This window comes from Eptesicus fuscus, chromosome 6 (assembly GCF_027574615.1).
Source record: "Eptesicus fuscus isolate TK198812 chromosome 6, DD_ASM_mEF_20220401, whole genome shotgun sequence".
Taxonomy (NCBI): domain Eukaryota; kingdom Metazoa; phylum Chordata; class Mammalia; order Chiroptera; family Vespertilionidae; genus Eptesicus; species Eptesicus fuscus.
In genome coordinates this window covers 20,693,283-20,720,530 of record NC_072478.1, presented here as the reverse complement: position 1 = coordinate 20,720,530, position 27,248 = coordinate 20,693,283, and the positions used below count along the sequence as shown (strand labels likewise).

The 27,248-nt window shown below is 51.9% G+C and overlaps 3 protein-coding genes across 4 annotated transcripts; all 3 read left to right on the top strand.

Annotated features, from left to right (window-relative positions):
* The first annotated feature begins 285 nt into the window (after window positions 1-285).
* On the top strand, window positions 286-7,217 carry ASF1B (anti-silencing function 1B histone chaperone). Its single transcript, XM_008157903.3, has 4 exons — window positions 286-476; window positions 5,456-5,571; window positions 6,017-6,193; window positions 6,542-7,217. Exons 1-4 carry the CDS (start codon window positions 368-370, stop codon window positions 6,746-6,748), a joined length of 609 nt encoding a protein of 202 aa, XP_008156125.1. The 5' UTR covers window positions 286-367; the 3' UTR covers window positions 6,749-7,217.
* Window positions 7,218-9,449: 2,232 nt separating this feature from the next.
* Window positions 9,450-25,906, top strand: PRKACA (protein kinase cAMP-activated catalytic subunit alpha). 2 transcript variants are annotated; one of them, XM_054717364.1, is made up of 10 exons: window positions 9,450-9,696; window positions 17,374-17,435; window positions 17,888-18,016; window positions 19,433-19,531; window positions 20,450-20,532; window positions 21,580-21,706; window positions 21,801-21,896; window positions 21,997-22,119; window positions 24,090-24,254; window positions 25,158-25,906. In XM_054717364.1, exons 1-10 carry the CDS (start codon window positions 9,651-9,653, stop codon window positions 25,281-25,283), a joined length of 1,056 nt encoding a protein of 351 aa, XP_054573339.1. In that variant the 5' UTR covers window positions 9,450-9,650; the 3' UTR covers window positions 25,284-25,906. The 2 variants fall into 2 exon arrangements, with proteins under 2 accessions (XP_054573339.1, XP_008156126.1); XM_008157904.3 differs by lacking the exon at window positions 9,450-9,696 and adding an exon at window positions 13,093-13,117.
* On the top strand, window positions 14,766-14,918 carry SMIM46 (small integral membrane protein 46). The gene has a single exon (XM_054717365.1). The coding sequence runs from the start codon at window positions 14,766-14,768 to the stop codon at window positions 14,916-14,918; it is 153 nt and encodes a 50-aa protein (XP_054573340.1).
* Window positions 25,907-27,248: the final 1,342 nt, after the last annotated feature.

Here is a 27,248-nt window from a genome sequence, read left to right as displayed (position 1 = left end):
CGTTCGCTGAGTCTTGAGACGCTGGGGATTGGTTCCCCGCGGATATCCAAAGAAGCCAAGAGGTGGTCCCGCCTCCCTTGCACAGCCCGGAGAGGGAGCTCCGCGGATTGGTCCGGAGAGTCTCGACGCACGCCTCCAGACGCTCCAGGATTGGCTAAGAGGGTACTCACGCTGCCGAGGAGCGTTTACGGTGATTGGTCGGAGGGTGCGGCCAGCTATTTGAAGGAGGCGCGCGGAGAGTATACGCACTTCAGTCTGCGGACAGAGACGGCGGGAGGCTCCGTGGGCAACGCTGTCCCGCTGATCCTACAGGATCCAGACGTGGGCTCGGACACAGCCTCGGCTTCAGTCGCGGCCCGGCGAGGCGATGGCCAAGGTATCGGTGCTGAACGTGGCGGTGCTGGAGAATCCGAGCCCTTTCCACAGCCCTTTCCGGTTCGAGATCAGCTTCGAGTGCAATGAGGCTCTGGCGGACGGTGAGGCTGGGCCTGTGTGGACACTGCCCCCTCCCCCCGGGTCCCGTGGCCAACCCGACTTTCCCGTAGAGACCCTCGCGGCCAACCTCGACCTTCTCTGTGAAATAACCCCCCAAATTACGATCTTATCCCCCTCTCGCCTCTCCCGCTCTAACCTCTGCGTGGAAGCTACCTCTTACCCCCATCCTACGGCCATCCCGATCCCTTCCCCACGGATACGCTAGTTTCCCACGGGGGAGACCTCATCATCCCATCCTCCCAAACCACACTTTTTCCTGTGGAGCTTCTGGGTTCCCGTTTTCTATAAGGAAGCTTCAGCCGCCATTCTTTAACCTGCGGAGACCCTCAACCACCCCAATCTTCTATTTCTGTAGAGGAGATTTTTATATTAACGTTACAGCCACTCAGTCTTCTCCACCTATCTTCTTTGGCGAGACACTCCCTCCTCACTTTTTCCCTACGGAGACTCCAGCCCCCAGCCCCCTCCCATTGCCTATGGAAACCTTCACCTCCCCCCCCCAATTTCCCTGTAAGAGGCCTCTCTCCCAAGCACCTTCCCAATTTTCCCAGTGGAACCCCTCCTATCACCCTTTTTCCCTGTGAAGAAAGACCCTCGCCCTGTGACAAGACCTCACCCCATCTCCCCATTTGTCACTCAATAATCCCCTCCCCAACTTCCTGATATTTAAACAACCCCACCAATTTCTTCTTGTTTTCTATCCCAACACACGTACCCTAGAACCTGGCTTCCCTCCTCCTTAGCCTGGCCCCAATCATCTCCTTGAGCTCCAACTGGCCTAGGTTCCAGCTCCAGTCTTTGAGAATAACTTAGTCTCCCCAGCTCCCCTTCTTCACTCTTCCCTGTCTGTGGGCTTTGAGGAACACACTCAGATTTGAAGAGTGGGCTAGCCAGGAAAGCATCCAAGCATGTCTAACATATAAACGAGGCATGTGGGCCATTGGCCGCGAGTTTGACAGGCTTGCACAGTTCCCACTGTGCGCACCAGGTTCCAGCTGGCCTACAGCCACAATTCTTTTAGCACTTTTGATGGTCTGACCAAATATGGAGGTTAGGTTAGGTGAGGTGGGCTGAACCATGTTGGTATCCAGCTTCAAACAATCAGCTAGGAGGTTACAACCTTTTGGGCATCTTTTCCAAGGTGCCTTCATAGATGTACTTATTCATCTGTGTGACATAAAGGTAGACATGGCTCTCATCTCCCAGATGAGAAGATGGAAGCCACAAAAAATGCAAGACCTTTCAAGGAAAGGCCTATAAAAAATCCCTTTCAGGAGGAAGTACAGGCTTACCTCCGTTTTATTGCACTTCTCAGATGTTGCAATTTTTACAAATTGAAGGTAAGACTCACCAGCAAAAAGATCCCTACTCACTTTATTATAGTGGGGTGGAACTGAACCCATGGTATCTGAGGTACGACTGTACTCCAACCATTTCTCCACTTGGTGGTTAAAAAGAGAAGAGGCAGCAGCTGAAGAGTGGAGACCTGGGAAGTCAGGGTGTACTAATTAGCACCTCTAGGTGATAGTTGGGCAGTTTGCTTGCAAAGCCAGCCACTTGGGTTAGTTTAGGGTTGATATAGTTGGAGATGTTTGTGTGCTGGGCCAATGGATCAGTCTCTCCCTGGTTTCTCTTCTTTTTAAATTATGTCATCTACTTGTGGCTAACTATAGAATAAGTCCATTTAAAACCTTTCTGTAACAAGGCAGGGTGTAAATAAATTAAGTGTAGAATGTCACTATGTAATAAGATTTAGTTTAAAAGCCAAGAGGAGATGTAAGGAGCTAATAGGTTAAGGGATTCACAGTTCCCAAATGGCAGGAGATCAGATTTCAGTTAGCCTGTTTGTACTCCTTGTATTTAAAAGTAATTGTGTGGTCATTATCTAGTACTTGTATTCCTAGGAAGCCCCTGCCTGTTATTTAATAATCTGTTTATAGAATCAGAGTTGAGGTCCAAAGTCAACCTTCTGGTCATTATATTTTACTAGAGAGAAGCAGAATGACTTCTCCAAGGTCACATAGCTGGTTGGTAGAATAATTGACACTAGGGCTTGTTCTGAGTCCAGGGTTCTTTATCTTTACTAAAACCTGGGAGAGAATGAGTCCTCTATTTTAAAAGTGGAGCATAAATAGAACTGATGATAGAATTTATTTCCACCTCAGGACTCTCAAAAGAGAGCAAAGCGGGTACTATTATTAATTACACCAGGACAATAAAGCTTTTGCCCAGAGAAACTCAAGTTGGGAAGTAAACTCTGGCCTGAAAATCCAGGCTGTGGTTCTTACCCTTAAGGCTCTAACCTATCAACTTGCATTCTGCCTCTTCCCACAGAGCAAAAGGAATTTGATTCCTGCCTGCCTCCCAAAAAATAGAGTGAACCTGGCTTTAGAAGCCTCAGATACTGAGGAAATCTCAGTCTCGTTATGTTGACGCTAGCAACTACAGATCTAACAAGACACCTTTTGCTCTCTTTTGTCCTCAGCTTCTGGAAATAGATGCTTCCAAAACATGGGTTCACATTTAACACATTAGGTTTGTCCTTCTGCGACTTTCAATTGAGAAATTCAACAGGCACTGCTTGAATAAGTCATGGGGCCAGATGATCTGACCCACAGCTGTGGTCAGGCCAAGGTTCATTGTATGATTATGAACAAAAATAAAATGACAAACAGAAAAAGACCTACTGGATACATAAAAAAAAAAAAAAAGGCAGAAAACAGTTTCCTCAGCTATTTCAACTACACATGTCTTTTATCATGCCGCTGGCTTTGGTTTTGTTTTTATACATAGTGGAGGAGCATCTTGTGCAGTGGTTAGATCAAAGTTAGGGTATAAAGACAAAATGAAATGCAGTCAAATTATCTTTGAAATTGCCCCGAAGGTGCCTGGCTGGTGTGGCTCAGGTGTTGAGCATCGACCCATGAATCAAGAGGTCACCATTGGATTCCCCATCAGGGCACATGCCCAGGTTTCGTGCTCCATCCCCAGGGCGGGGGCACACAGGAGGTAGCCACTTGATGATGTTTCTCTCTCATTGATGTTTCTAACTATCTTCCCTTCCGCTCTCCCTTAAAGAAAAAAAAAATCATATTTCAAAGTAAAAAAGAAATTGCCCTGAAGGTTAAGTATGCATGTTACATGTATATAATTGTGTCCTGTGTTTTATAGGAGTGAGTTTGTGCTGTATTGGTGACTGATACTCCATATCTAATTCTAAAAAATGGTTATATTAAAAATCGATGCTACTTAAGTATGGCACTTAAGTTAAAACACTTCAACTTTAAGATGATTCCAATTTATAGGTTCTTTCCTTGTCCTGTAGATAATTTTATTAGCTCCTCCAACTTTTGAGTTAATATTTCTCTGATCACCCATTAATTATTTGATTAATTTCTGCAGTATTGAGGGATCCGCTGTGGCCCACTTGCCTGGCCACTCATGCAGTGTGTTTTCTCTTCCAGTCAGCACCCACACAGTCTTTGTTCAGATTTGCCTAACAGTATTGAACATCAAGTGCCTTTGGTGTGCCCCGAGCCTGTTCTCTTTTCAGTCTTCTTTTTATCTCTCCTCCCCAGCACATGAGTTAAATGCACACACATGTGATTCCAAGTGGTGATGGGGGAGAGACCAGGAGGAAAGATACCAAAATCTAGACCTGTGTGAGAAATGTGAGAACAGCTAGCTGGTTTTCTGATGGTTCCAAACATGTTATGTCTAGTTATGTCGCTACTTGTAACAAAAATAAATCAGTAAGCTTAATTCTCCCTGAAAATAATAAAAGATACTAGAGTTTGAACCCCAGTGAGCCTGGAGCGGGTGGGTATCATTGTATCTCAAATCTGATAGAGTCCCTGAGTAGGCCTGGGTGAAACTGCAAAGGGACAGGAAGCCAGTGTATCGAGGAAGAGCTTGGGGCTCAGATGACCAACCTCGGTAGTTGTGGCCCGGCATCAGTGTGCTTCCGAAGTTGGATGCACTTGCAGGACACTGGACCAAGGAACAGGGCAGCTTCCAAGAGCATTTGCTTCCTGTGAAAATCACAGCTTGTGAAACTTCCCCCAGTTGCTGGAGTGATAGGTTGTGTAATTTCAGAGAACCTAAAATAAGTTTCAGGTCTCCTGCCAAGCTTCCCTGTACTAACGTGACCTTGCCCCTGATACACTTGGATCTCTTGCAAGAGGCAGTGGTCACTGGGAATTTCCTGTGATTGATGGGCAAGGTCTCCTTAAGCACTTTTCCTTTAATCTTGCTGGAACCTACTCAGGAATGGGGTCCCCTCTACTGGATCGGATACAAGAGAGTTGGAGTTAAGAGGATCACCTTATGATGCTACATTTGTTGATTGAGTCATGGGTCACCCAATGGCCATAAACAGGCATGACTTGGTGCTGGGTCTAAAAGACCTGGGGCCTGGCCGACTCCCACAGCAGCCTTGTCTTCCCCCTCCTGCCGGCTGGCTGTCCTGCTGTATTGGAATCTGCCGCCCTGCCCCAGTTGTCGAGGGATCTACTCAGTTTTGTGGCACCGGTCCCTGTGTGTGAAAGAGGATGCTGCTTCCTATCCCAGTACCCAGTGGGCAGGGCCCTGAAATGGCCCAGCTCCCTGCTGTTCCCTCCTCAGCACGCCTCACGTGGGTCTTAATTCAGCCTCTGCCATACGGTTTGTCTTCAGGCTCTGAGAGGCCCGAGTTTCCCTGTATGTGCAGAGTCAAGGTCGCCTGGCAAAGCTAGGCCCATAGGAGAAATTTCCCACTCCCACTGGAAGTAAGAGTTTCCTGCCTGCCCAGTGTTCAGGACTGCAGTGCCTGGCACTCAGTGCCCAGGGGATGTCAGGTGTTGTTTAGAATAAGAATCTTTCACCATATTAAGGATCTCTCCAAAACTAACAGGAGAAGACCCTTTCTCTGCCTTCTTGCTGTCACGTTATTTCAGTTCCCTAACACCCTATGTCCTTGCAGACTTAGAGTGGAAGATAATTTATGTTGGCTCAGCTGAGAGTGAGGAGTTTGATCAAATCCTAGACTCAGTGCTGGTCGGCCCTATCCCAGCAGGGAGACACATGTTCGTCTTTCAGGTAAGAAAGGAGGCCTTAGGCTTTGACACCTAGAAACATCCTCTTCTACCCAAAAGCACATAGTGTGGTTTAGTGGTCTAAAGTTCAGATTCAAATTCTCGCTCTGCTCTCAAGAACTCTGACCTCTCAGTGGTACTTCAAACACCTCTCTTTCCTCCATCTCTGTGTCATGACTGTTACCATGAACCACTGATTCATAGTTGATCCTCATTATTCACAGGAGTTACATTCTGTAAAGCTGCTATGAACAGTGAATTAGTGAATTCTGAACCATGGTCCCATAGGGCATACCAGAGCTAGGTTCCTGCATGTCACATTTTTGTCAACCAGTCAACACACAACCTTGTTTTAGGGGTGTTTAAATACCTCAATTGATATTATTGTTGATTCATTAACATTGAATTCAGAGCTGACGGTGCTAAGGCTCAGTATGTGTTTTCCCTAGGCCGATGCTCCCAACCCATCCCTCATCCCTGAGAGCGACGCCATTGGTGTGACCGTGGTCCTCATCACCTGCACCTACCATGGGCAGGAGTTCATCCGTGTGGGCTACTACGTCAACAATGAGTACCCCGACCCAGAGTTGCGGGAGAACCCACCCCCAAAGCCAGACTTCTCTCAGGTGGGGTCGCTCTCCACTCCCTGCCCTAGATCATCTGGCTCCTTTGTATTTGGGGGGAGTTGAGTCATTGGATTGATTCAGGAGCCAAGGTCGCTTAAAGTTTTCAAGTAGTGCTCAGAGAGAGAGGTCTTTGTTTCTCAGAAGCATGCCTTGCAGAATGAAGATTAGATAGGTTCTGGCCCTAAATCATGGTGCACAGGCATTCCCTAGAGTCCCACACATATTGTTGGTGATGGAATAAGCAAGGTCTGCTCTTCATGGGTCTGGGATGGGAGACTAGGGGTGCCCTGACTTTGTGGGAGTAATGATAGGGCATGCTGACAGTTGACATTTCTCTTCCTACCCCAGCTCCAACGTAACATCTTGGCCTCGAATCCCCGAGTGACCCGTTTCCACATCAACTGGGACAACAACACGGACAGGCTGGAGGCCATAGAGAACCAGGACCCTGCCCTAAGCTGCAGCCTCCCCATCAACTGTACCCCTGTCAAGGGCTTGGGTCTCCCTGGCTGCATCCCTGGACTCCTCCCCGAGAACTCCATGGACTGCATCTAACTGAGGTCTTAACTGGGGGACTCCAGGCCCTACCTGGGCCCAGCTAGGACTATGGCCAGTCTCCCAACACATCTGGAGTGGGCAGTTAGGCCTCCCAGAGAGTCCTCTGGGGGCCATCTGGAAGACTTTGGGGCCATCAACTATATTCAGGCCTATCAAACTTATCCCTGAGGAAAGAATGGACCTCGGGTCTCTCCCAACCTCAGCCCAGAAAGATTATCTCTCCTTTACTGCCCATAAAAAGCAGGTACTTGAATTAATTCTCTAACTTGTGTCCTTTCTCTTCCACACATAACCCAATATGTCACCACGCTCCCATATAAGTACCATTGAGCCAGAGCTATTCCCACAGACCTCCCTGGCCTTCCTTGAGGCTTTCTTGGTCAATGGTTCCAGCCCTGTAGAGCTAAAGACTCTGTCATTTCCCTTCCCAAACATTTGAGTAGATCCACCCAGCTTTCTGGAGTCACAAGGAGTTAGAAGGTAGATTCAGTCACAATTTCTGTCCTTTTCCCAGAACAATTTTTAGGTCTTTTCAATCCAGCAGCCCCTGGAAAACTGTTCACAAAAGTGTGATCAGCTGGATGCTGAGGAATAATGGTTGATTCTCCTCTCAGTCACAACCACCTTCTTGTTACTTCCTAACTGGATCTGGATTTCCCTGGAGGCTGCCACTGTTGGAGCAGCCGACCAGGCTCTGTCTGTTTTGGCATCAGGGCCTCTGGCTGCCTTTGCCCTCTGCTAAGACCTTATGTTCTCACAGTCTACAGAGTGATTACAGGCATGGGAAACGGTAGGGACCCTGAAAACCACCTTCCCCTGCCATGTTCCCCATCCCTTCGCTGCTACGTGGATGCTGTTAGTGATTACAGTTTGTATATTAAAAGGTTTTTGTATTAAATATGTTTGGTTGATCTAAAAATGCATTTCATCTAGATTAATTTGATTGTTTCTGCTTTTGTCTTAGATGAACTGAGGCAGCTTTGTCCATCTTTCCTTGGAACATGGGGTGGAGGTCCTCTTGCCCTGGCCAATGGGTTGACTGCCTCTTGTCTCCTTGCTCAACTTCTTGCCCTAGTCCTAATTGGTTGTATATTTGTAATCCAGACTGGGATTTGGAAAGGGGTTTTTATTTGTTTAAGCTTAAGCAATGCAGCTGTTGTAGAGCATAACCAGTGGTGGTTTTTTTCAGACATTGACCTTGACCCACAGGAAGAAATTAACATTGTACTCCAAGGACACAGCAACACTTTTATTAACTTTTACTTAACCTTTCTTTGTAACCCCACAGCCAGACTGGAGTGGTTTGGCTGGTGAGCCATTTCCCCGTAATTCACGTAAGAGCCCAACTCTTCCCTTCCTGAGACTGTAGTTGACTTAGGAACATGGGTGTAGACAGCAGCTGGGTAGAGTGCAGGTTGTACAAACTTATAGGCAGAGCAGTGAGTTGGCTGGCTTGCAGACTTATGACCTCCTAAACCCCTCCAAGTTAGAGCTGGCTCATCCAGTCCCCTGCCCCTCTGACCACTTCCTTTTTGGGCTTTCCTCTGCTTCAGTGGCTCTCAACTGGGGGCAATTTTGCCCCCCAGGGCACATTTAGCAATGTTGAGATGGTTTTGGTTGTCACATCTGGTGGAAGATAAAGAGGTTCTACTGGCAACCAGTGGGTAGAGAAACTGAGAATGCAACTAAACCGGGGTGGGGGTGGGGGGTTTGCTACAGTATACAAGACAATCCTCCCAGCAAAGAGTGATCAGGCCCCATTTGTCAGTAGTGTGGCAGGGGGGAACACTGATGGTATACGTATGAAAAGAGCAGCATCTTGCTAAGTCCTGGAAGGCAGATTCCCTCTGCATTGCCCAGACAGAATCCTTAGGCTGTCGCTGCCCCAGATACCTCATCTGTAAAATGGGCATGATAATACTACCTGCGTGACAGGGCTTGGTGAGAAGTATTTAACGAGTGGCACGAGCCCAGTGTGGGCGCCCAGCAACGGGATGGACACTGAGGGCTCCCTCCCAAATCGCCCCTTGCTCCCCAGGACCAGCATCTTCCAGGAGCCCCAGCCCCACTCCCGGGCCTGCTGCACCTAGCCTTTGCCGGGCCTTATGAATGACGAAGGCCAGAGGCCCGGCGACCTCTGACCCGTGGCGCCACTCCCCTCCCCCGCTGGCAGGTGGACAGTGACTGCGCCGGGGGAGGGGAAGGGACCGTGGAGTCAACCTTGGCTGGCCCGCGGCCGCTGCCGCACTGAGCGGAGGCGGGGGACTGCGGCGTGCACGGGGCCGGACAGGCGCCCGCCTGGACCGCCTCCTGATTTTCCAAGCGCGGATCAGCCATCCGCCAGCCTCGGCCGCCCCGCCCCGCCTCGCCGCCCCGACTGCAAGCTTCGCCTCCGCCCCGCCCTCTCACCCCGGGATTGACACTGAACGTTCTGTGGGGGACGGGCCGAATCGCACGCCTCAGCCAATTGACGGCCTCACTGGGCGAACCAGGGGCCTTGTCGCTAACCGCAGCCAATAGGCGCCTCCCGAGCGCGCCAGTGGCCGGGCATCCGCGGCGCGCGTCACGGGGCTGGAACCTATAGTGGCGCTGGTGGGTCGCAGAGAGCCAATAGGCGGCAGCATGGCGCCGTCAGTCAGGGCAGCCTGGACCAATGAGCGTAGGCTGCGGGAGCGTCACAGACAGACAGTAGCAGCGGACTTGGGCTGAGGTTCCCGGGCGGGCGGGCGCGGGGAGACGCGGGAATCAGGGGCTTGGCGGGGGTCGCGGCGCCGCAGCCAGCGCAGCAACCCAAGGGGCCGCTGCCGCCGCCGCTGCCCAGCGCGCTCCGGGGCCGCCGGCCGCCGCCAGCACCCGCCGCGCCGCAGCTCCGGGACCGGCCCCGGCCGCCGCCGCCGCGATGGGCAACGCCGCCGCCGCCAAGAAGGGCAGCGAGCAGGAGAGTGGTGAGTGCTCAGGCCATGACCTCAATACCGGACCCACGCTGTCAGCCCCCGCCCTGTGCATCACCGCCTGGCCCCTCCTCCCCCCCCCCCATTTCTTTTTGCTTACTCCCAGCGCCCCCTCCCCCTGCCTGTCCAAGGTTAGGGCCCAGGGCCCGCAGAAGACCTCTCGTAGGGGCCCCCTTGCCAAAGGCCGCCCTCCACTGCAAAAACTGTGCCCCCCCACCCAGCTGTCACTGCCAACCATGGCACGTATGACCGCTGGGGCCCCACATGGGGCCCTGTCGCTACCCCATTCCCTATTTTCCTGGACCCTCTCCCCATATTCTAATACCCTCACTTCCTCACTCACCTCTTCCATTGATGGGCCTCACCGCCAGACCCTAACCCAGGCTTCTGCCAGTCTTGGGAGTGCTGTGGGGTCTGCCTCCATCCCATAGGGACTTTGGCCACTTGGTGACCACACCCCTCCCTCCTCCAGCCCCCGCCATCTTTCTCTTGCCCTTTCCTTCTTCACCTTACCAGAGCCCCCCTCCAAACACACTGTGCCCACTTGAGCTTTCCCCAGAGCCACCTCCAGCATTGTTTTTCCCTTCTGTGTCACTTGGCATGGGGGACAGGATCATTCTGGGTCCCTCTGCCCCTCTCTCATCCTGTCACTCTGCTTCTCTGCTTGTGTTCTCTCCTCCCAAGTGTCTGTCCCTGGCTGGGGTAGCGGACTGTTTATGAACCTAGAGAACTGCTTCAGTGTGTTCAAAGCCAAGTTTGAGTCGGTCTTGCTGGGTTTGTTTCTTCCTCCTCCTTCCCGGGTTGGGGTTAGATGGCAGCAGGGCCTTTTTCCATCTCCTGCTGTGCAGTGAGCTCTAGGCTCCTTAGAGGGCCCCTCAATAATAAATGGTCGTTTCACAACTGAGGTTCCGTCATTCACCCAGTCCCCTGGGCTTCTTCACCCGCTCCTGGCTCAGGATGAAAAGTGGGGGGTGAAGAGTGCCTGAGTTTAACAAGGCTCATTCAGCTTGAGCTGGAATGGTGAGAAAGGGGACTCAGGGGATGGCAGGCAGAGAGAGGAATGGGTGACATCTAATGACTTGCTTTGCCAAGGTACAGGTTCTGGTCATTGCCAGGGCTCAGCCAGAAAGAGGCTGGTTTCCCCCTCACCCTACAAAATGTGTTGGCCTTTTATAGCCAACCAGAGAAAGAGATTCTGTATCTGCTTTCAGAAATGGGTCTCAGTCCCCTTCCTCAGTTCCTCCAGTTCTTAGATTGTCATCCCTCCAGGCCTAAACCTGGACCTCAGCTAGGATCCACGTCCCATCACCCAGAAATAGTCAGAGCTGAAAAGGGAGGCCACGTCCAAATATGCCTTTCCCAGTTACTGGTCTCAAACCCCGGTGTCTGTCTACCCTGACTTCCCCTTCCAGAAAGACCCTGATATGAAAACCAAGGAACTTTATTTTCACATGGCAGAACTCAGAGTTGCTGAGCAGCCATGGGGAGGGCTGACATGTCGCCGATGGGCGGGGGATATGGAGGCAAGTGCCTGTAGCTGAGTACTTGATGACAGAGGAGCAGGTGGGTAGTGACCAAAAAAAGTCTGGGCATGAGCTTGGAGGGGACTAGGCACACAGGGAGGGGCTGGCCCCCAGCAGGTGAGGCCTGGGAGGTAGAAGGTAGAAGCAGGCAGCTATATATTGCAGTGGCTCGGTTGAAAGTTGGGGAGATGACCTACTCCTGGAAAACTTTCAAGGGATATCAAACACATGCAGTGTGTGTGTGGGGGGAGGGGGGTGGGAGAGCTGTACAGGGAAAAAGATCAGAGGCTCCGGAAGGAACCACTAATTCTCTTAGAGCGCAGGGCGGACATCCAGGAATGGACCATCACGGTGAAATAGGGCCACTATTTACTGGGTATCTAGGATATGCCCAGCTAAATGGTTTCCATAGATCTGTCCACTCGAGTGATTTTCATAACGGGCTATTTTCCGAATTTTCTAAATGACTCTGAGTTTGACATAGATGATGCCACAGAGGCAGGATTCACATTTAGATCTGTCTACCAGCCAACTTCCTGGACCCCAGAATTTCCTAACCTGGACATTCTCAAGTTACCTCCCGGATTTTTACTCTATTCACTTACATTTTCTTAATTTAAAGTAATAAAAATTTTGACTTACTTTTAAGTTCAGACATAAACTTTGATCCGTCCTAAGCAGTAATATAAATGAAATCATGGGATTACTGTGCCGGTTATATTCTTTCCTGCTACACATTGAAATACAATGTGACTAGAATAGTGAAACACCCCTAAAATCATGTCATGCCCTGCCAGTGGGACCCATGTCATACATTGGAAAATACTATAAGCTGTACTTCCTTCCAGAGACTTGCAGGGATTCTCAGAGAAAGAAATAGGATAAGGAAAGAAGCCCCGCTTTGCTTGGAACTCTGATTCTGAAAGGATGGAGTTAGTCAAAATTTGCCCTCTTGTAACTAGGATGGGGTAGGGTGGGAGTTAGGGGCAGTAGCCAGGCCAGCCTGCAGGGGGCACCTGGATTTCATCTGCCAGACGTGTCTACCAGTCATACTGGGGTAAGGAGAATGCCCAAGCCTTAGTAGGCACTAGTTAGGCAACCTGCAGCCCCCTGTGCTACCGTCTGGTGCCAGGGCATGGTAATGTCAGCCTGCTCCCAAGAGAGCAGGGATCTACCTAGAGCAAGCCCTGGAGTGGGGTGGATGGGGGAGGGGCAATCTGTACCCAAAGATGCCAAAGCCATTGTTAGGGGCCTGGACAAGATGCTTAAGAGGACAGAGGAAAAACCTAGCCCCCGGCTCCGAGCAAGCTGGAGAAATAGAGAGAGCAGTGGCCCCAAGAGGCTCCCAGGATAGGCAGCCAAGTGGGGCTCAGGCCTTGGCTGGCACTGGCCAAAAGCACCCCTGGGAGCTGGCCCATGGGGGAAGGGGTAGGGCTGGTGAGAGGGAGCCCATACCCACACATGCTAGGCCCTGGGGACAAGCAGATCCAGCTCTGAGAGTGAAAAGTGCCCCCAAGAAGTCCCTGAATGGGAAGAATTGGTGCCTTCTAACATCCTACGGAAGTACAAGAGGGTCAAACATCTGTGTATTGGCAGTTGTATGGGTGCCTAAGAAGGTCTTGCCAAAGTAGCTTTTTGCCTTAACCCAATCTGGCCTACAGAAACTTGAGGGTCCTATCTACCCCTCCCCTGTCCCTACTGGCCCAGGTTTGGTTCCTCCTCCTGCCCTCCCGCCCCCCAACACACACACACAACTCCCTGGCTCCCCCTATAGGCAGGTATCTGGGGATGGGCAGCCAAGCTGGTGCAGTAGGTCTCTTGAGCCTTCTCAGCCACCATAGTTCTGATGCCCTGAGAGGAAGACTGAGTGATGGCTTCCAACTCCAACGATGGTGAGACTAAACCCTGTTGCTATAGCAACTCTCCGGGCACTCTGCCCCTGGAGTCAGAGAGGGGCTGCTGTAGGGTTTGGGGAGCAGGCAGAGAGGAGAAGGCTGTGGACGTCTGGTTGGCCCTGGGAACCACTCCCTAACAACCCTGGGCTGGGGGCCTGGAGAATAGCAGAGGGGATTGGTAGCCCTGTTAGACAAAGGAGTATGGTCCACCCAGAGCAGGGGTCCAGCTCAGAGCAGGGGAATGGGATAGACTCGCCCAGTATTGGGGTTCAACTCAGAATGGCGGTTGGTCCAGCTCAGTGATGGAGTCCAGGTCAGAATGGGGGGATGTTAAGATGGAGTCCAGGTCAGATGGCCCAGTACAGAATGGGGAGCCATCAGACTGTGCAGTGGTCCTGCCTAGTGTTGGGGTCCAGCTCAGACTAGGGGATCACCCAATCTAGAATAGAGGTCCATTTCAGAATGGGGTTGGAGTAGTCAGTGTTGGGGTCCAGCTCAGAGCAGGGGATCCAAGCTAGACTGGAGGAATCAGCCAGCCCAGAGTAGGGGTCCCAGCCCCGACTTGGCATCCCTGCCCCAGAATTCCTGGGGCAACCAGGTTTTGGTGGACAGAGTACAGAGATTTGTCTGGGAAGTCAGACTGGGTTCCTGCTTCCTGCGGTAGTCCTGGATTTTTGAAGGGTGTCTGGGGCTCTCTTTATGAGCCCAAATCGAATCCAGACCAGGATGGAGGCTGGAACACACACCCTACCCCCCTCCACGCCCCTACTCCCGTGGAAGACATGGGCAAGGCGGCGGGTTTCACAGGTCAGCAGCTGGCGGGGTTTCCCTTCTCTGCCACTTCCAGCTGTCTGAAGGGCCACGGGTGCTAGGCACTCTGGAAGAAGCTGCCACTGACCATCCACTTCTTTTGAGATCTGGAAAGGAGGAAGATGGTCAAGGCAGCCTCCCCCTCCCCCACCGCTGGGTTTAGCCTTTGTTTCCGGTTTGGACTTTCATGGCCTAGAGCAGAGCCAAGCACAGGGCAAGGTTTGACAGAGGCCAAGGACATCCCAGGATGCCATTCTACTTTCTGCCCCTGCAGAGGAACAAGAGAAAGCCTGGTGTACCCATTTCTCTTGGGGCTACAGGATTTGGAGAGGTGATAGGGTGGCTCTTACACACCCTCCCCCCCCCCCCCCCCCCTCACACACACACACCCAACCCTTCGGTCTTTATCTCCAGCTGCTCTTCCTGCTAATTAATGGAGCCCTGGGGCCTCTAACCCCCAAGGAGCCCCTGGCTGCTGCCCTTAACTCCTTCTCCTCTGCCCAGTGAGCTCTGCCCTGGCACATCAGTTACCATCCTCTGGGTAGTCCACCCACCTGGGAAGGCAGGGTCTGGCATCCTGGGAGCAGTGAAGTCCCTAGAATGAGAAGTTAGCTTTAGCACCCCACACCCGGGGCAGGAAGGCCAGCCAGAAGGGACATCCATAAAGAATCTTCCCACTGCTTCCCGCCAAGGAGGGCCTTAGCCAGGAGCAGGTACCTTTAAATGCTTCCCTAGCAACCAACTCCTCCTTCAGGGTTCCCCAAGGCCCTCCCAAGGAAACCAGCTCAGAAGCTCTGTATATTCCTGGTTTCCCTGGTTCCCAGGGTAGCCTAGGATGAATCTGGGTTCAGGCAATGACCAGGGTGGGGACTCAGAGACCACCTTCCAGCTATGGCTACAGCTATTCCTCTGGGCCCACCTGACTATTCGTTTCCTGAGCTACCTGCACCACGCCCTCTGGGCACCTAAGCCACAGCCAGCACCCTGAGTCTCCTTGGTCAGGGGCAGACGGGCCCCAGATCACCCCATCCCACTCCATCCCCATTGTACCCTCTGCTGGAGGAGGCAGGAAGCAGAGGTGAGTATAGGGGCTCCTGGCTGGGGATACCCCCATCATTATTCCTCTTTATCTGCCTGTTCCTCCTGGCACTGCCCCTCCCCCATCCCCAAATCTGCAAGCCAGTGGCACCAGAGGGGACAGAGAAGGGCTGTGCTAGGACCAAGACACCCTGTGGAGCCTCTCAGTGGGGTACCCAAGTCAGAAAAGCAGGACTTGGCAATTTTAGGGATGGCTGAGAGCGAAAGGAGAAGTGGGACCAGGCATTCTGGATTCCTCACAAGCCCACTTCTCCCTACCCTTCCTGGGTGGGTGAAGGTATAGTTGCAAAAGGGTACCATCTCCCCCACCTTCGTTCAGAAATTAGTGTATACATTGGAGGTGTCCAAGGAGGGTAGTGTGTGTCAGAAAAGATTCTGCTAGTGTAAGCATTGGATGTGGTGCTGTCCCCAGATTCAGAGAGGTCTCTCAGACAGTTGGTGGCCCAGCCAGGCACCAGCCTAGGACTCCTGACCATTCCTTGACTTCCCTCACTCTGCCCGGTCATTCTTTGTAAGGCTTTCCTGACCAGTGATCTCTTCTCCATCTGTTACTCTTGTAGCCCCAATGGAAGGTTCTTTTATCCGAATGCTGAGGGAGAGCCTTGAGGATAATGGGGAGTGGTGGCTACCCAGAGGCTGTGTGGGACTCCTGGTGCATATGGGTGGGACACACAAATGACAGGCAAGGCCAAAGTACAAGTGTGCAGGACCCCTCAGGGTGGCGCCTGTCCAGGAACATCAGAGGGTCGAGGACAGGTCTGTCAGTGGGCCACCCTAGTTCACTACGACCTGTCGGGAGGGAAGCAGTTAATTTCGTGAGCAGTGGGGTCTGGCAGGCAACCTAAGGCCTGGTCAGTCTTTTCTTCTGTACAATGAGGTAATAGCAACCCTGAGCCATCGGGGTAGGACTTAAGTATAGCAAGCATTTAGCTCAGGGCTGGCACAACTGCATGCTTGACCCCGGGGGTTGTCTCTAGGACTGGTCTGTAATGTACAAATCTGTCAGGCCACACATTTAAGATTTGAGTGCTCAATGCATCCCCTGTATTTTATACCTCAATTATAAAAAATACTTGAAAGCAAAATTAATAATCAACAGTTATTTTTAATGAACCTCATACAGGTCACTGTCCAACTCCATTTCCCTAGATCAGGGGTCCTCAAACTTTTTAAACAGGGGGCCAGTTCACTGTTCCTCAGACCGTTGGAGGGCCGGACTATAGTTTTTTAAAAAAACTATGAATAAATTCCTATGCACACTGCTAAGTTGGCTGCTAAGCAGGACAGGCAGCGGCGGCAAAAACACCCGGCGGGCCGGATAAATGTCCTTGGCGGGCCGCATGTGGCCTGCGGGCCGTAGTTTGAGGACCCCTGCCCTAGATTAACTCATTCAGTCCTCACAACTACTTTGCTAGGTCATTACTATTAGTATCCCCATTTTACAGATGAGGAAAACTGAGGCCCAGAGAGGTAAGGCCAGTTGCCTAAGTTCACACAGTTTATCAGAACCAAGCTGGGTTCTGAACTTAATCTCAGTTCCAGAGTCCTGGCCCTTAATGATTTGCTGGGCTGCCTCACCGCGATGGCAAGAATGACTCTTTGGAAGCCTCCGTTTCCTAGTGTTAAATGGGGAGAAGAATAAAAGGAAACCTAGTGAGTTAACCAGATTTGATAGTGGAGACAAAACAGCAGGCCCAGGGTCAGCCCGCTGGGAAGTCTTCAGTATTAGCTGAATGGTGATATTCTTGGGGTACTAAGGGGCCTCTGGGGAGCAGGCATAGAGCGAGGCCTCCCTTGAACCAGCTCTGGAGCCAGGGCCCCTGAATTGGCAAAGGCAGGAACAGGGCAACAGCTGAGCCCCCCAAGGGCGCTTGCTACTCGAGCCCCAGAGGCTTCCACCCCCCCCCCGACCGGCCTCCCCAGAGAAGGGGCCTGAGGAACAGCCAAATCCTGAGGCTATAAATACCTCGGCTGGCGTCCTCCCTGGCCCTCCCTGGAATGCCGGTCAGAACTGGGACAAGTGGGGGTGGGCTGGCCTGGGTACTGCCCTCTGTCCCCCCTGAGAGTGAACCCCGAGTTGCTCTGTACCCCATTTTGGAAGAGCTGAGGCTGGATCCCACCTCTCTGTAGTAAAGGGGACCCAGGCCCTAGCCCAGATCAGGCCCCTCCCAAGCTGCCCTCAGACTCAGCCAGGGCACCCAAAGGCCCTAGTGGGAAAAAAGATCAGGCTCTGGTTAAAACAGCTGCACCCCACTTTCCACAAATGGGCATCTCCCTAGAAACACCCTGGGCCTGCCCCAGTGAGATGGGGGTGTCCAGCTAACTCTTCCTTCTCTTCCTTCCAGTGAAAGAGTTCTTAGCCAAAGCCAAAGAAGATTTTCTTAAAAAATGGGAGAGTCCTGATCAGGTAAGCCCCTCCCCCCCACGCCCACCCTATGTGCAGAACCCTTGAAGGGGTGAGCTAATGGCCTCCGTCTTCCAGCTTAACCCCTGTGTCATGGCTAGGATTTAGAACCCTGTGGAGGATGCCTGGACACCCTTGGAGGCTCCTAGACAGAGGCACCTGATTGCCCACTGCCAGGCTCCCCCATCCTACCACCCCCTACAACTGGTGGCCCCTGCCCCCCACACAGCTGCCAGCAGCTCCTGGGCCCCAGGCCAGGGCCAGATCTGGCCTCTGCCACTCGCCTCAAGGAATGTGCCCTCCGCCATCTTGCTTTTCTGCCCCCTGTTCTCACCCCGGCACTCTCCCTGCTCCCCAGGGCCCCCTCTGCTGGTGGAAGATATGATGCCCCAGACCTTGGCCCAGCAGGCCACAGGGAAGAGGGTCCCTGACTCTCTCAACCTCTCCATCCACAGAATACAGCCAATTTGGATCAGTTTGATCGAATCAAGACCCTCGGCACAGGCTCCTTCGGGCGGGTGATGCTGGTGAAACACAAGGAGACTGGGAACCACTTTGCCATGAAGATCCTGGACAAACAAAAGGTGAGCTCAGCTCTGCCCTGCGGCCAGGTCCCACCTGCTGCCTGGCGTGCTCTTCCCATCCATCCACTCACCAATTGCTTCTTGAGCCCCCATCATGTGCCAGACCTGAAGGCCAGGAGGGCACATGAAGTTCCCCTCCAGGCCAAACACCGAGGGAAAGCAGGCGCTGGAAATGGCGTCAGACACCTAACCTGTGTTCCAGGTAGCTGGAGGTCTTCCCGGGGGAGGTGGCATTTACACAGGCCTGCTTTCTGTGGATAGTTTTGACACCCTACTTATGCCAGACACTACTCTGAAGCATTGCTGCCCAGTAGAAATGTCATATAAGCCACGTGTGATTTTAAGTTTTCTAGAAGCCCCATTAAATAAAAGAAACAGATGGAATGCATTTTAATAATATGTTGTAATTAAACCAGTATATTTACATTATAATTCCAATGTATGTAGCCAATGTAAAATACCATTAATGAGGCATTTTACATTTTTTTCATACCAAGTCTTTGAAATCCAGTCTGCATTTTACACTTACAACATATCTCCGTTCTGATGTTAAATTTTTAAAGGAAAGGGAAGAAAAAGTAGAGAAGTTGAAAAAGCAGATTGGCATAGCCCAAGTTGTTCCAGACAGACTTAAAAGATGTCTAGTAACTGTGTCAAGTGTCAGTTTTTAAATTTTCACTTTAGATATTTATCACTTTAAACTCAGTTCCCCAGTCTCCCGGCCACATTAAAGCGCTCAGCAGCCATATATGGCTTGTGTGGATGGTATTGGGCAGTGTAGGTATAGACTCAAAGGAAACAGCTGTGAGCAAAGCAAAAAGGCCCCAGACAGAGATTCAGAGCTGGCGGAACAGCCATGCTGCCTGCGTGGGACACACCAGCTGGCCTGTGACCTTAGGCAAGTCATTGCCCCTCTCTGGGCTTCCGAGCTTGTGTGTTCACAGTACATCCCCCTCAGGGCTTCAGTCGCTCTGCTCGAAGGGCCTGCTGGAGATAGCTGAGGGCTGAGGAGAAATTGGCTTGGGGTTTGGGCATGTGTGTGTGAGTGCTCTAAATGCAGAGAAGTTTTTTGTAAACCCCCTACTCCCTTGACACTACTCTTTCTTGTCTTTCCGTGGTCAGCGCTGCTGCCCCTTCCTCCAAGAAGCCTTCTCTGACTACCCCTGCCCCAGACTTTACCTTGCGCCTCATCTGGGCATCCACAAGCCCTGAACTTCCCCCATCACAGCTCTGATCCCTCTGCGCTGAAAAGCCTGGTGATTCGTGTTCTTGCCACGTGGGGACAGGCAGCCTCAGCCTTCTTATTGTGTCCTCAGCACCCCAGCTAGGGCTCCACAGGCCACAAACCCTCACAGAAACCAGCCTGGGGGGCGAGGGCCCTCTCATACCTCCTCTCCACACCCCTCCTGCTCCTAGGTGGTGAAGCTGAAACAGATAGAGCACACCCTGAATGAGAAGCGCATCCTGCAGGCTGTCAACTTTCCGTTCCTTGTCAGACTTGAGTTTTCCTTCAAGGTGGGTCCCAACCATCGGGGAATAGAGGGGGCAGAGAGGGAAACCATGCCTGGGGGCTTAGGACAATCACTGATGAGGAAAGGAGGATCAGCCTGGGGTTCTGATACACCCAAGTTCAACTCCTAGGTCTGTCTACTTGATGACCTTGTGTGGTCATGTCACTCAACCTGGATGACATCCCTCAAAATCACTGCTTTGTTTGCAAAAACCTGACACGTGGCCTGAGTTCACATCCCAACTCAGCACCCCCTGCCCGTGTGACCCTGGTGAGGGACTTCACTTGAGGCTCAGTTTCCTCATCTGTAAACTGGGGATCAAAAGGTTACCATGACAGTTCCAAACACATCATGAGCACCCTGTGTGAGCTATTTTGGGTGCCATCCTCAGCTGGACTTTGAGAGTTGGGAAAGTCCACTTGAGGCCTGCCACCCAGGCAGTCATAAGGGCCTGTGCTTGGTGTCATGCTCTCCTGTTGCATCTTGAAATTCATAATCATTGTTTTAGTAAGGAGACACACTTTTTTTGGCAGGGGGTGGGGCACAAATTCTGTAGCCTATCCTGGTTCCATTTTGTGATGAAAAAACTGTGGCCCAAGAGCCTTGCTCAGGACAATCACAGACTGTGAAGTCCCCTCTCCAGCTCAGGCACCTGTAGCCAGCCCTCCCTTTCACCACCCTCCCCGCCCCACCCACCCACCCATAAGCAGGATAATAGTTGTCCCTTTTTCCTCATGCACAGAGGCAAATGAGATAGGTAGCTCAGTGAGTACAGTGCCTGGTGCTTGGCATGTGCCTCATATTGGAGCCTAGATTGGTGTTGTCACCTGTTTCCAAACTCCTGCTGGTCAAGGGCACCAGACCTTCGGGTGGAGCCCAGGGCTTGGGGAACAGGGCCCTGATCAGCTGCTGCTCTCCACAGGATAACTCAAATTTATACATGGTCATGGAGTATGTGCCCGGCGGGGAAATGTTCTCACATCTGCGGCGGATCGGAAGGTTCAGGTGAGCGGACTGTCTCCAGCCCACCAGGCCTGGGGGTGTCCACAGGCAATGTCACAAGACCAAGCCGTCTGGGGACATGGAGGTAGCCTCTCCAGGTCCCTGTGGGTTCTCCTTCCCCCTGAGCTGAGGAATCTGTAATGTCTCAACCAACCACCATGAAATAAAACAAACATAGTAACAGGTATCACCATTTAAGTTGGCGATTTTATGCAGGTTTTTGTTTTTTTAATATGTCTTTATTGACTTTAGAGAGAGGAAGGGAGAGGGATAGAGAGATAGAAACATCAATGAGACAGAAACATCTATCGGCTGCCTCTTGCATGCCCCCCACCTGGGACGGAGCCTGTAACCCAGGCATGTGCCCTGACCAGGAATCGAACTGGTGACCTCTTGGTTCATGGGTTGATTCTCAATCACTGAGCAGTGGGGTGATTTTATGCAGTTTTTAAATGTATGCCATTGTTTTGTTTATTCAGATAGCTATGCACTTTACATACAATAAAATGCACAGGTCAATGTTCTGTTCCATGAGTTTTGACAGTTGCATACATTTGTTTAACCACAACCCAAAACACCATATTGAGTATTTCATCACCCCCAGAAAATTCCCTCTAATGCCTTTCTTGGCAGATCACCACCCTGAAAAAGGCAATTGTCCGTTCTGGCATTAAACACCATAGAATTTGTTTGGTCTAGGTTTGGACTTGATATAAATGGCATCACACAGTTCATATTCTTTTGTCCTTTTCTTCTCTTCACATAATTGTTTTGAGATCTAGCCACAGTTTTGAGCATATTCGTGTGTCCCGATGGTGATGTTGGGTAGCATTTTATTGAATCTGTCACAGTCTATGACACCATTGCTCAGTTGACGGACAGCTGGGCTCTTTCCTGTTTGGAGCTCTATATGAATAAGGCTTCTCCTCTTACACATTTTGGATAGCTGGGCTGTAGGCCCACCCGATAGACCATTTGGGGGCGGGTGAGTCCTGCTGGGTGAGTGTGGCCACCACACTCACTCATCCCCTCTCCACTTGTCCCTGCCAGCGAGCCCCATGCCCGCTTCTACGCTGCCCAGATCGTCCTGACCTTCGAGTATCTGCACTCGCTCGATCTCATCTACCGGGACCTGAAGCCAGAGAACCTTCTCATCGACCAGCAGGGCTACATTCAGGTACCCGCTGGGCCAGGCAAGGGACAGCCCCAGGTGTCCATGGCCTGGACCCTCTCTCCCTCGTTCTTGACCAACCCCACTCTTGTGCCCACAGGTGACAGACTTTGGTTTTGCCAAGCGTGTGAAAGGCCGCACCTGGACCTTGTGCGGGACCCCCGAGTACCTGGCCCCTGAGATCATCCTGAGCAAAGTAGGCGTCTCCCCACCCCTCCCACTGTCCCTGAGGCCCACTCCGCCCATGCCCCTTCTTCACCCTTCTTCCCTCACCCTGCACCCCCTTTCCACCCCAGGGCTACAACAAGGCTGTGGACTGGTGGGCCCTTGGGGTTCTCATCTACGAGATGGCTGCTGGCTACCCACCCTTCTTCGCTGACCAGCCCATTCAGATCTACGAGAAGATTGTTTCTGGGAAGGTGAGGCCTGGATATAGGGGTTCTGCCCAGGATACACCCTTCCCCATCCACCATCATTGTAAGAACAATCTAGAAGTTCATTAAGTCAGGCCAGGCAGTAACACTGGGTGTATCAGCCATGCTAACTTGCTAACTGAGGTCAACACCCCACACAACCTCACTGGCTACTCCTGGACCCACAGTGCCAACCTCCCAAGGGCTTCTAAAACCCCAAGCCTCATCTGCACTACCCTATGTGAGGCACTACTTGTTCCTAATTATCCCCCTTCTGTGATTTTTCACAAGTTCCACAGCAGGAAAGCTAATGTATTTGGTTCCCAGACCCCACTGGGCAGTCATTTGGGGTGTATGGCCCATACCTCCCTTCTCAAATGCAGAATTCCTAACTCAGAGGGTTCAGGTAAGAGGACTGTTAGAGTTAACATCTACAGAGTGCATGAAGCACCGACTGCCCCCACTGCACCCACTCCATCCTACCCAGCGCTCCGAGGGACTGAGGCATGGAGAGGAGGGGATATGTCTGGCCCGAGGTCCAAGGGCTCGAGAGAGGCTGGGAACCCCACCTTTGTCTTTAGCTCACTCACCTTTCTGGGAGGACCAGCCATCCCTCCACCCAGACCAGGAATTGGTGGAAGCAACTCCCAGCTCAGCCCGGGTGGGTTGGCCCGTCTCCAGGTCCCAGTTCTTCCCCCCTGCCCTTGGCTTTGAAACCTTAGGCAAGTGGCTTTCCCACTCTGAGCCTCATCTTACCCACCTGAGAACTGAGGAACCAGCCAGCTGCTTCTCAGGGAGGTTGAGAGAAATCACCAGCTGCAAAGTGGGTTCCCAACATAGGGAAAGATGAGGTGTCTGCCACCAGGCACAATGGACATTGCCAAGAGAATGACCCAAAGTGGGAAACAAAGAAGAAGCCATAGAAGGTGCCAAGGGGGAAGAGGAGAAGAGCATAACTCCCTTTTTTTGTAGCATTTCATAGTTCCCACGCACCCTCAGCAGTATTATCTCCCTCATGCAACCCTGGGATATCTGCCCCGTGCCGGAAAGGCAGGCACAGGCCCAGAGAGGTTAAAGGCCATGGCCAAGGTCACAGCCTGTAAGAGGGAGAGCAGTGCTGGAAATCTGTTCTTGTAGCTATAAATCCAATGAATAGTTGCATACGAGGCCGTGGGTTCTGAGCATTTAGGAAAAGTTTCTTGAAGATTTGAACTGAGCCTTAAAGAATAGAAGAGCCTTAGCTATGCAGAGAAAGAAATAGAAAAACAATTGTTTCTCTCAAACGTGGATATTTCTGAAGTCCCAAGACGTAAGCAGAGCCACCTTAGGAAATTATGGCTAAAATTGCAAGTTCTGGAGTCTAACAGCCCCAAGATGGAACCAACCTGTCCCACTCTTCTGTGTGACCTTGGGCAAACTGTTTAACCCTTCCAAGCCTGTTTCTTCTTCTCTAACATGGGACCATCATAACACTTAACTTGGAGCACCAGATCTCAAAGTGGTCCCCTCTCCAGCACCCTCAGCATGACCAGGGAACTAGCTGGAAATGCAGACTCTCATGCCCCAACCCAGACCTTCTGAATCAGAAACTCCAACAGGCCTGATTAACTGTTGTTGTTTGTTGTTGTTTTTTTTTTAAAATATATTTTATTGATTTTTTACAGAGAGGAAGGAAGAGGGATAGGGAGCTAGAAACATCGATCAGCTGCCTCCTGCACACCCCCACTGGGGATGTGCCTGCAACCAAGGCACATGCCCTTGACCGGAATCGAACCTGGGACCCCTCAGTCCGCAGGCCGACGCTCTATCCACTGAGCCAAACCGGTTTTGGCCTGATTAACTGTTTTAAGGGAATTCCGACACACACTCAAGTGCCCCAAAGGACTGTTGGATGGTGAAGGCAGAGTTTTGGGGTCCCCAAGCTCCAGGCCGGTTTCCCACCCTGTGTATATCCCCCCCCCCCACTCCTACCCCAGGTGCGGTTCCCATCCCACTTCAGCTCTGACCTGAAGGATCTGCTGCGGAACCTCCTTCAGGTAGACCTTACCAAGCGCTTTGGGAACCTCAAGAATGGGGTCAATGACATCAAGAACCACAAGTGGTTTGCCACGACTGACTGGATTGCCATCTACCAGAGGAAGGTGGGTGTCCCCCCCTCTCCCCGAGTATGCTGAGGGCTTTGGGGGCAGGCCAAGAGCCAGAGCGGGCTGCCAAGGGAGAGATGGAAAGGGAAGAAGAATTTGAAAATAGGCCATGGCCCTAGGTCATTCTGGCTGGGGCCATTGAGAGCAGTGGAGGCCTTAAAATGGGATTATAGGGTCGCTTGGCCACTCTGACCTTGAGCAAGAGACACCCCTGTCTGGAAAGTCACTTCCCCATTGGTGAGTTGGCTATACAGTGGAACCTCATTTCTCGAACTTCATCCGTTCTGGAAGGCTGTTGGAAAACTGAATAATTTTTTCCCATTAGAAATAATGTAACTTGAATTAATCCATCCAGACCCCAAATGATTCCTTGTTTTAACTTTTCTTATATACAGTACATATCTATTTTACTGTTTAACCTATAAACAGACACTTTAAGAATAAAAATGACATGAAATGTAAATGAAAATTTAACAAAAAGGAAGTGTACAATAAAAAGATGAAAATTTAACAATCATTATAAGCAGCAACAAAAGCAAAAAAACCCACGAAAATGTTCACAGCACAATATCCTGAGATTTTAACAGTAGTAAACTGACTCATATTCGCGCATTCTCTCCTTTGTCACCTGAGAGATGCGTGACTGATCATACAGGTAACAGCATGAAAGGGTTGTCAGGTTGAGGAGTGAATTGTTCGTTCGTTTGAGATGGGAGACTTTGGAGAAACTGAGGGTCCACTGTAATAAGATTCTTGGGTTGTTAAGGTGAGTTCACACCCTAATGCTAAGCTCTGGCCTGAGTCTCAGTAAGTTGTCTCATGAATGTTAGGCCATTCGTATTTGTTTTAACAAGGATTATGTTGACTGCTGAGGTCTGGGTAATTCTTGACCCTTTCCAGGTGGAAGCTCCCTTCATACCAAAGTTTAAAGGCCCTGGGGACACGAGTAATTTTGATGACTATGAAGAGGAAGAGATCCGAGTCTCCATCAATGAGAAGTGTGGCAAGGAGTTTTCTGAGTTTTAGGGGTGTGCCTGTGCCCCCAAGGGTTTTCTTTCTTTTTTTGTGGGGGGTGGGTGGGAGGGTTGGATTGAACAGCCAGAGGGCCCCAGAGTTCCTTACATCTAATTTCACCCCCACCCCACCCTCCAGGGTCGGGGAGCAGGAAGCCCAGATATTCAGAGGGACAGGAATACCAGCTGCTCTCCCTCATCCCCTTCACCCTCCTGCCCTCCCTAATGCTTTTGCCTTCTTCCACCCCAGCCCACTTCTGCTTGTTTTAAACGAGTATCTCAGTTCTAGTCAGACCAGGTCTTACTAGTGTATCCAGGGACAGGGTGTGGAAAGAGGGGCCCAAACTTAACTCCAACCCCCTTCCTTCCCCACCTCCCTCACCAGACCACCAGCAAACTTGCTACGGGAGAATAAAAGAATGGCCAGCCTTCCCTTCAAAGCAATCTTGCCTGGGAAGGAGAGATTTTAGTGACATGCAGTGGGCTCCTTGCTAGAATTTTTTAAAAAACAATTTACAAACTTATTTAAGTTCCACCAGTGCCTCCCATCCCCCCCTCTCCAAATCCATTTTAACAAGGCTGGGAAGCAGACTGACTTGTAAAGGAAAGGGCTGGGGTTCCACCCTCTCCCCCAAGCTGCTAATCCCCTCCTACCCTGCCAAGCCTGGAAAGGTCTCAGCCCCTTTAGGAAGCCCCTAAAGCCGCTACCCCTTCTGCCCCAACAGACCTTTCTTCACCCTTGGGCTTTGGGACCCAGACAAAGCAGCTGCCCCTCTCCCTGCCAAAGAGGAGTTGTCCCCCCAAAAGATAGAGGGGGAGCCCCAAGCCCAGGGTCTTTCCTCCCCACAGCACTCCCCCAAACTCCTAAATTTTATTCTTAGGTAGATTTTAATGCCCAGCCTCTTCTCAGCTCAGTTGGGAAGGCAACCCTGGCAGAAGGAGGCAGAGCCCCCCTTTCCCCTCTGTGGATCCCCGTTCAAGCCCAGAGTTGCTAGGGAGGGGCTCTGTTTTATTCACCCAACAGCCCCGCCCCCTCCAATCCTGGGCGCTCCTCTGCTTAGCTGTCAGCTATCACCTCTTACCCATTTGTGCTTTTTTTCTCTCTTAATAGAAAAGTTGGGAGCCCCTATTCAACCTCAAATCTGCCCCTCTCAGAACTTCTCCCCATCCCAGGAGGAGCTCTCAGGCTTGGGATGGGGCCACGGGTGGGCGCAGGGGTGATTCAATCTGTGTGCTGGGAAGGATGAGACTTCCTCTTGAACAGTGTGCTGTTGTAAACATATTTGAAAACTATTACCAATAAAGTTTTGTTTAAAAAAAAGTGTCCCTGGTATTCCCGAATTTGGTCAACCGCCCCCCGCCCCCCCATACACACACACACACCCCGGGAGGATGGGAAGGGAATTTTGCACCCCTAGGGTCCAGGCTGATTAGGACCTGGCCTGGAGTCCTGGTAAACCTGGGTTTAGCTGACTTCCGCCACTCTCCCCCAGGCCCCGCAGGAAAAGGGGGTGGCAAGTTGCGCTATAACCCTGAATTCAGGGTTCCCCAAGTCTGCGTCGCGCCCCCCTCGGCATACAGCCCTGGGCCGCGAGGGAGTTCCAAGGAGACTCTGGGGCCGGCGCGCTGGGAAGCCGAGCTATGGGGTGGGGAAGAGTCGTGGGGGCCTGGTTGGGGGCGGTCAAGGGTAGGGGTGACGGAGCGCGTCCCCCTCCCCGCCTTCTCAGCGCGAGGCCAAGCGCGCCCTAGGGCCCCTGGAGTGGCGGCGGCTCAAAGGTTTCTGCGCGCCCAGCAAGCGCGGCAGCCCGGCCCGCGAGCGGCGAGTTCCCGGTAAGTGCGGTCCCGAGAGCGGAGCGCGCCTCGGAGGCGTGGAGATGGGGGCTGGGCGCCGGGGACGTCTGGGTCCTGCGCCCAATGGCTGGAGGGCGGCCGAGCGCCGCCCGTCCGCCCCGCCCGCCCCCTCTCCCCTCCCCCAGGC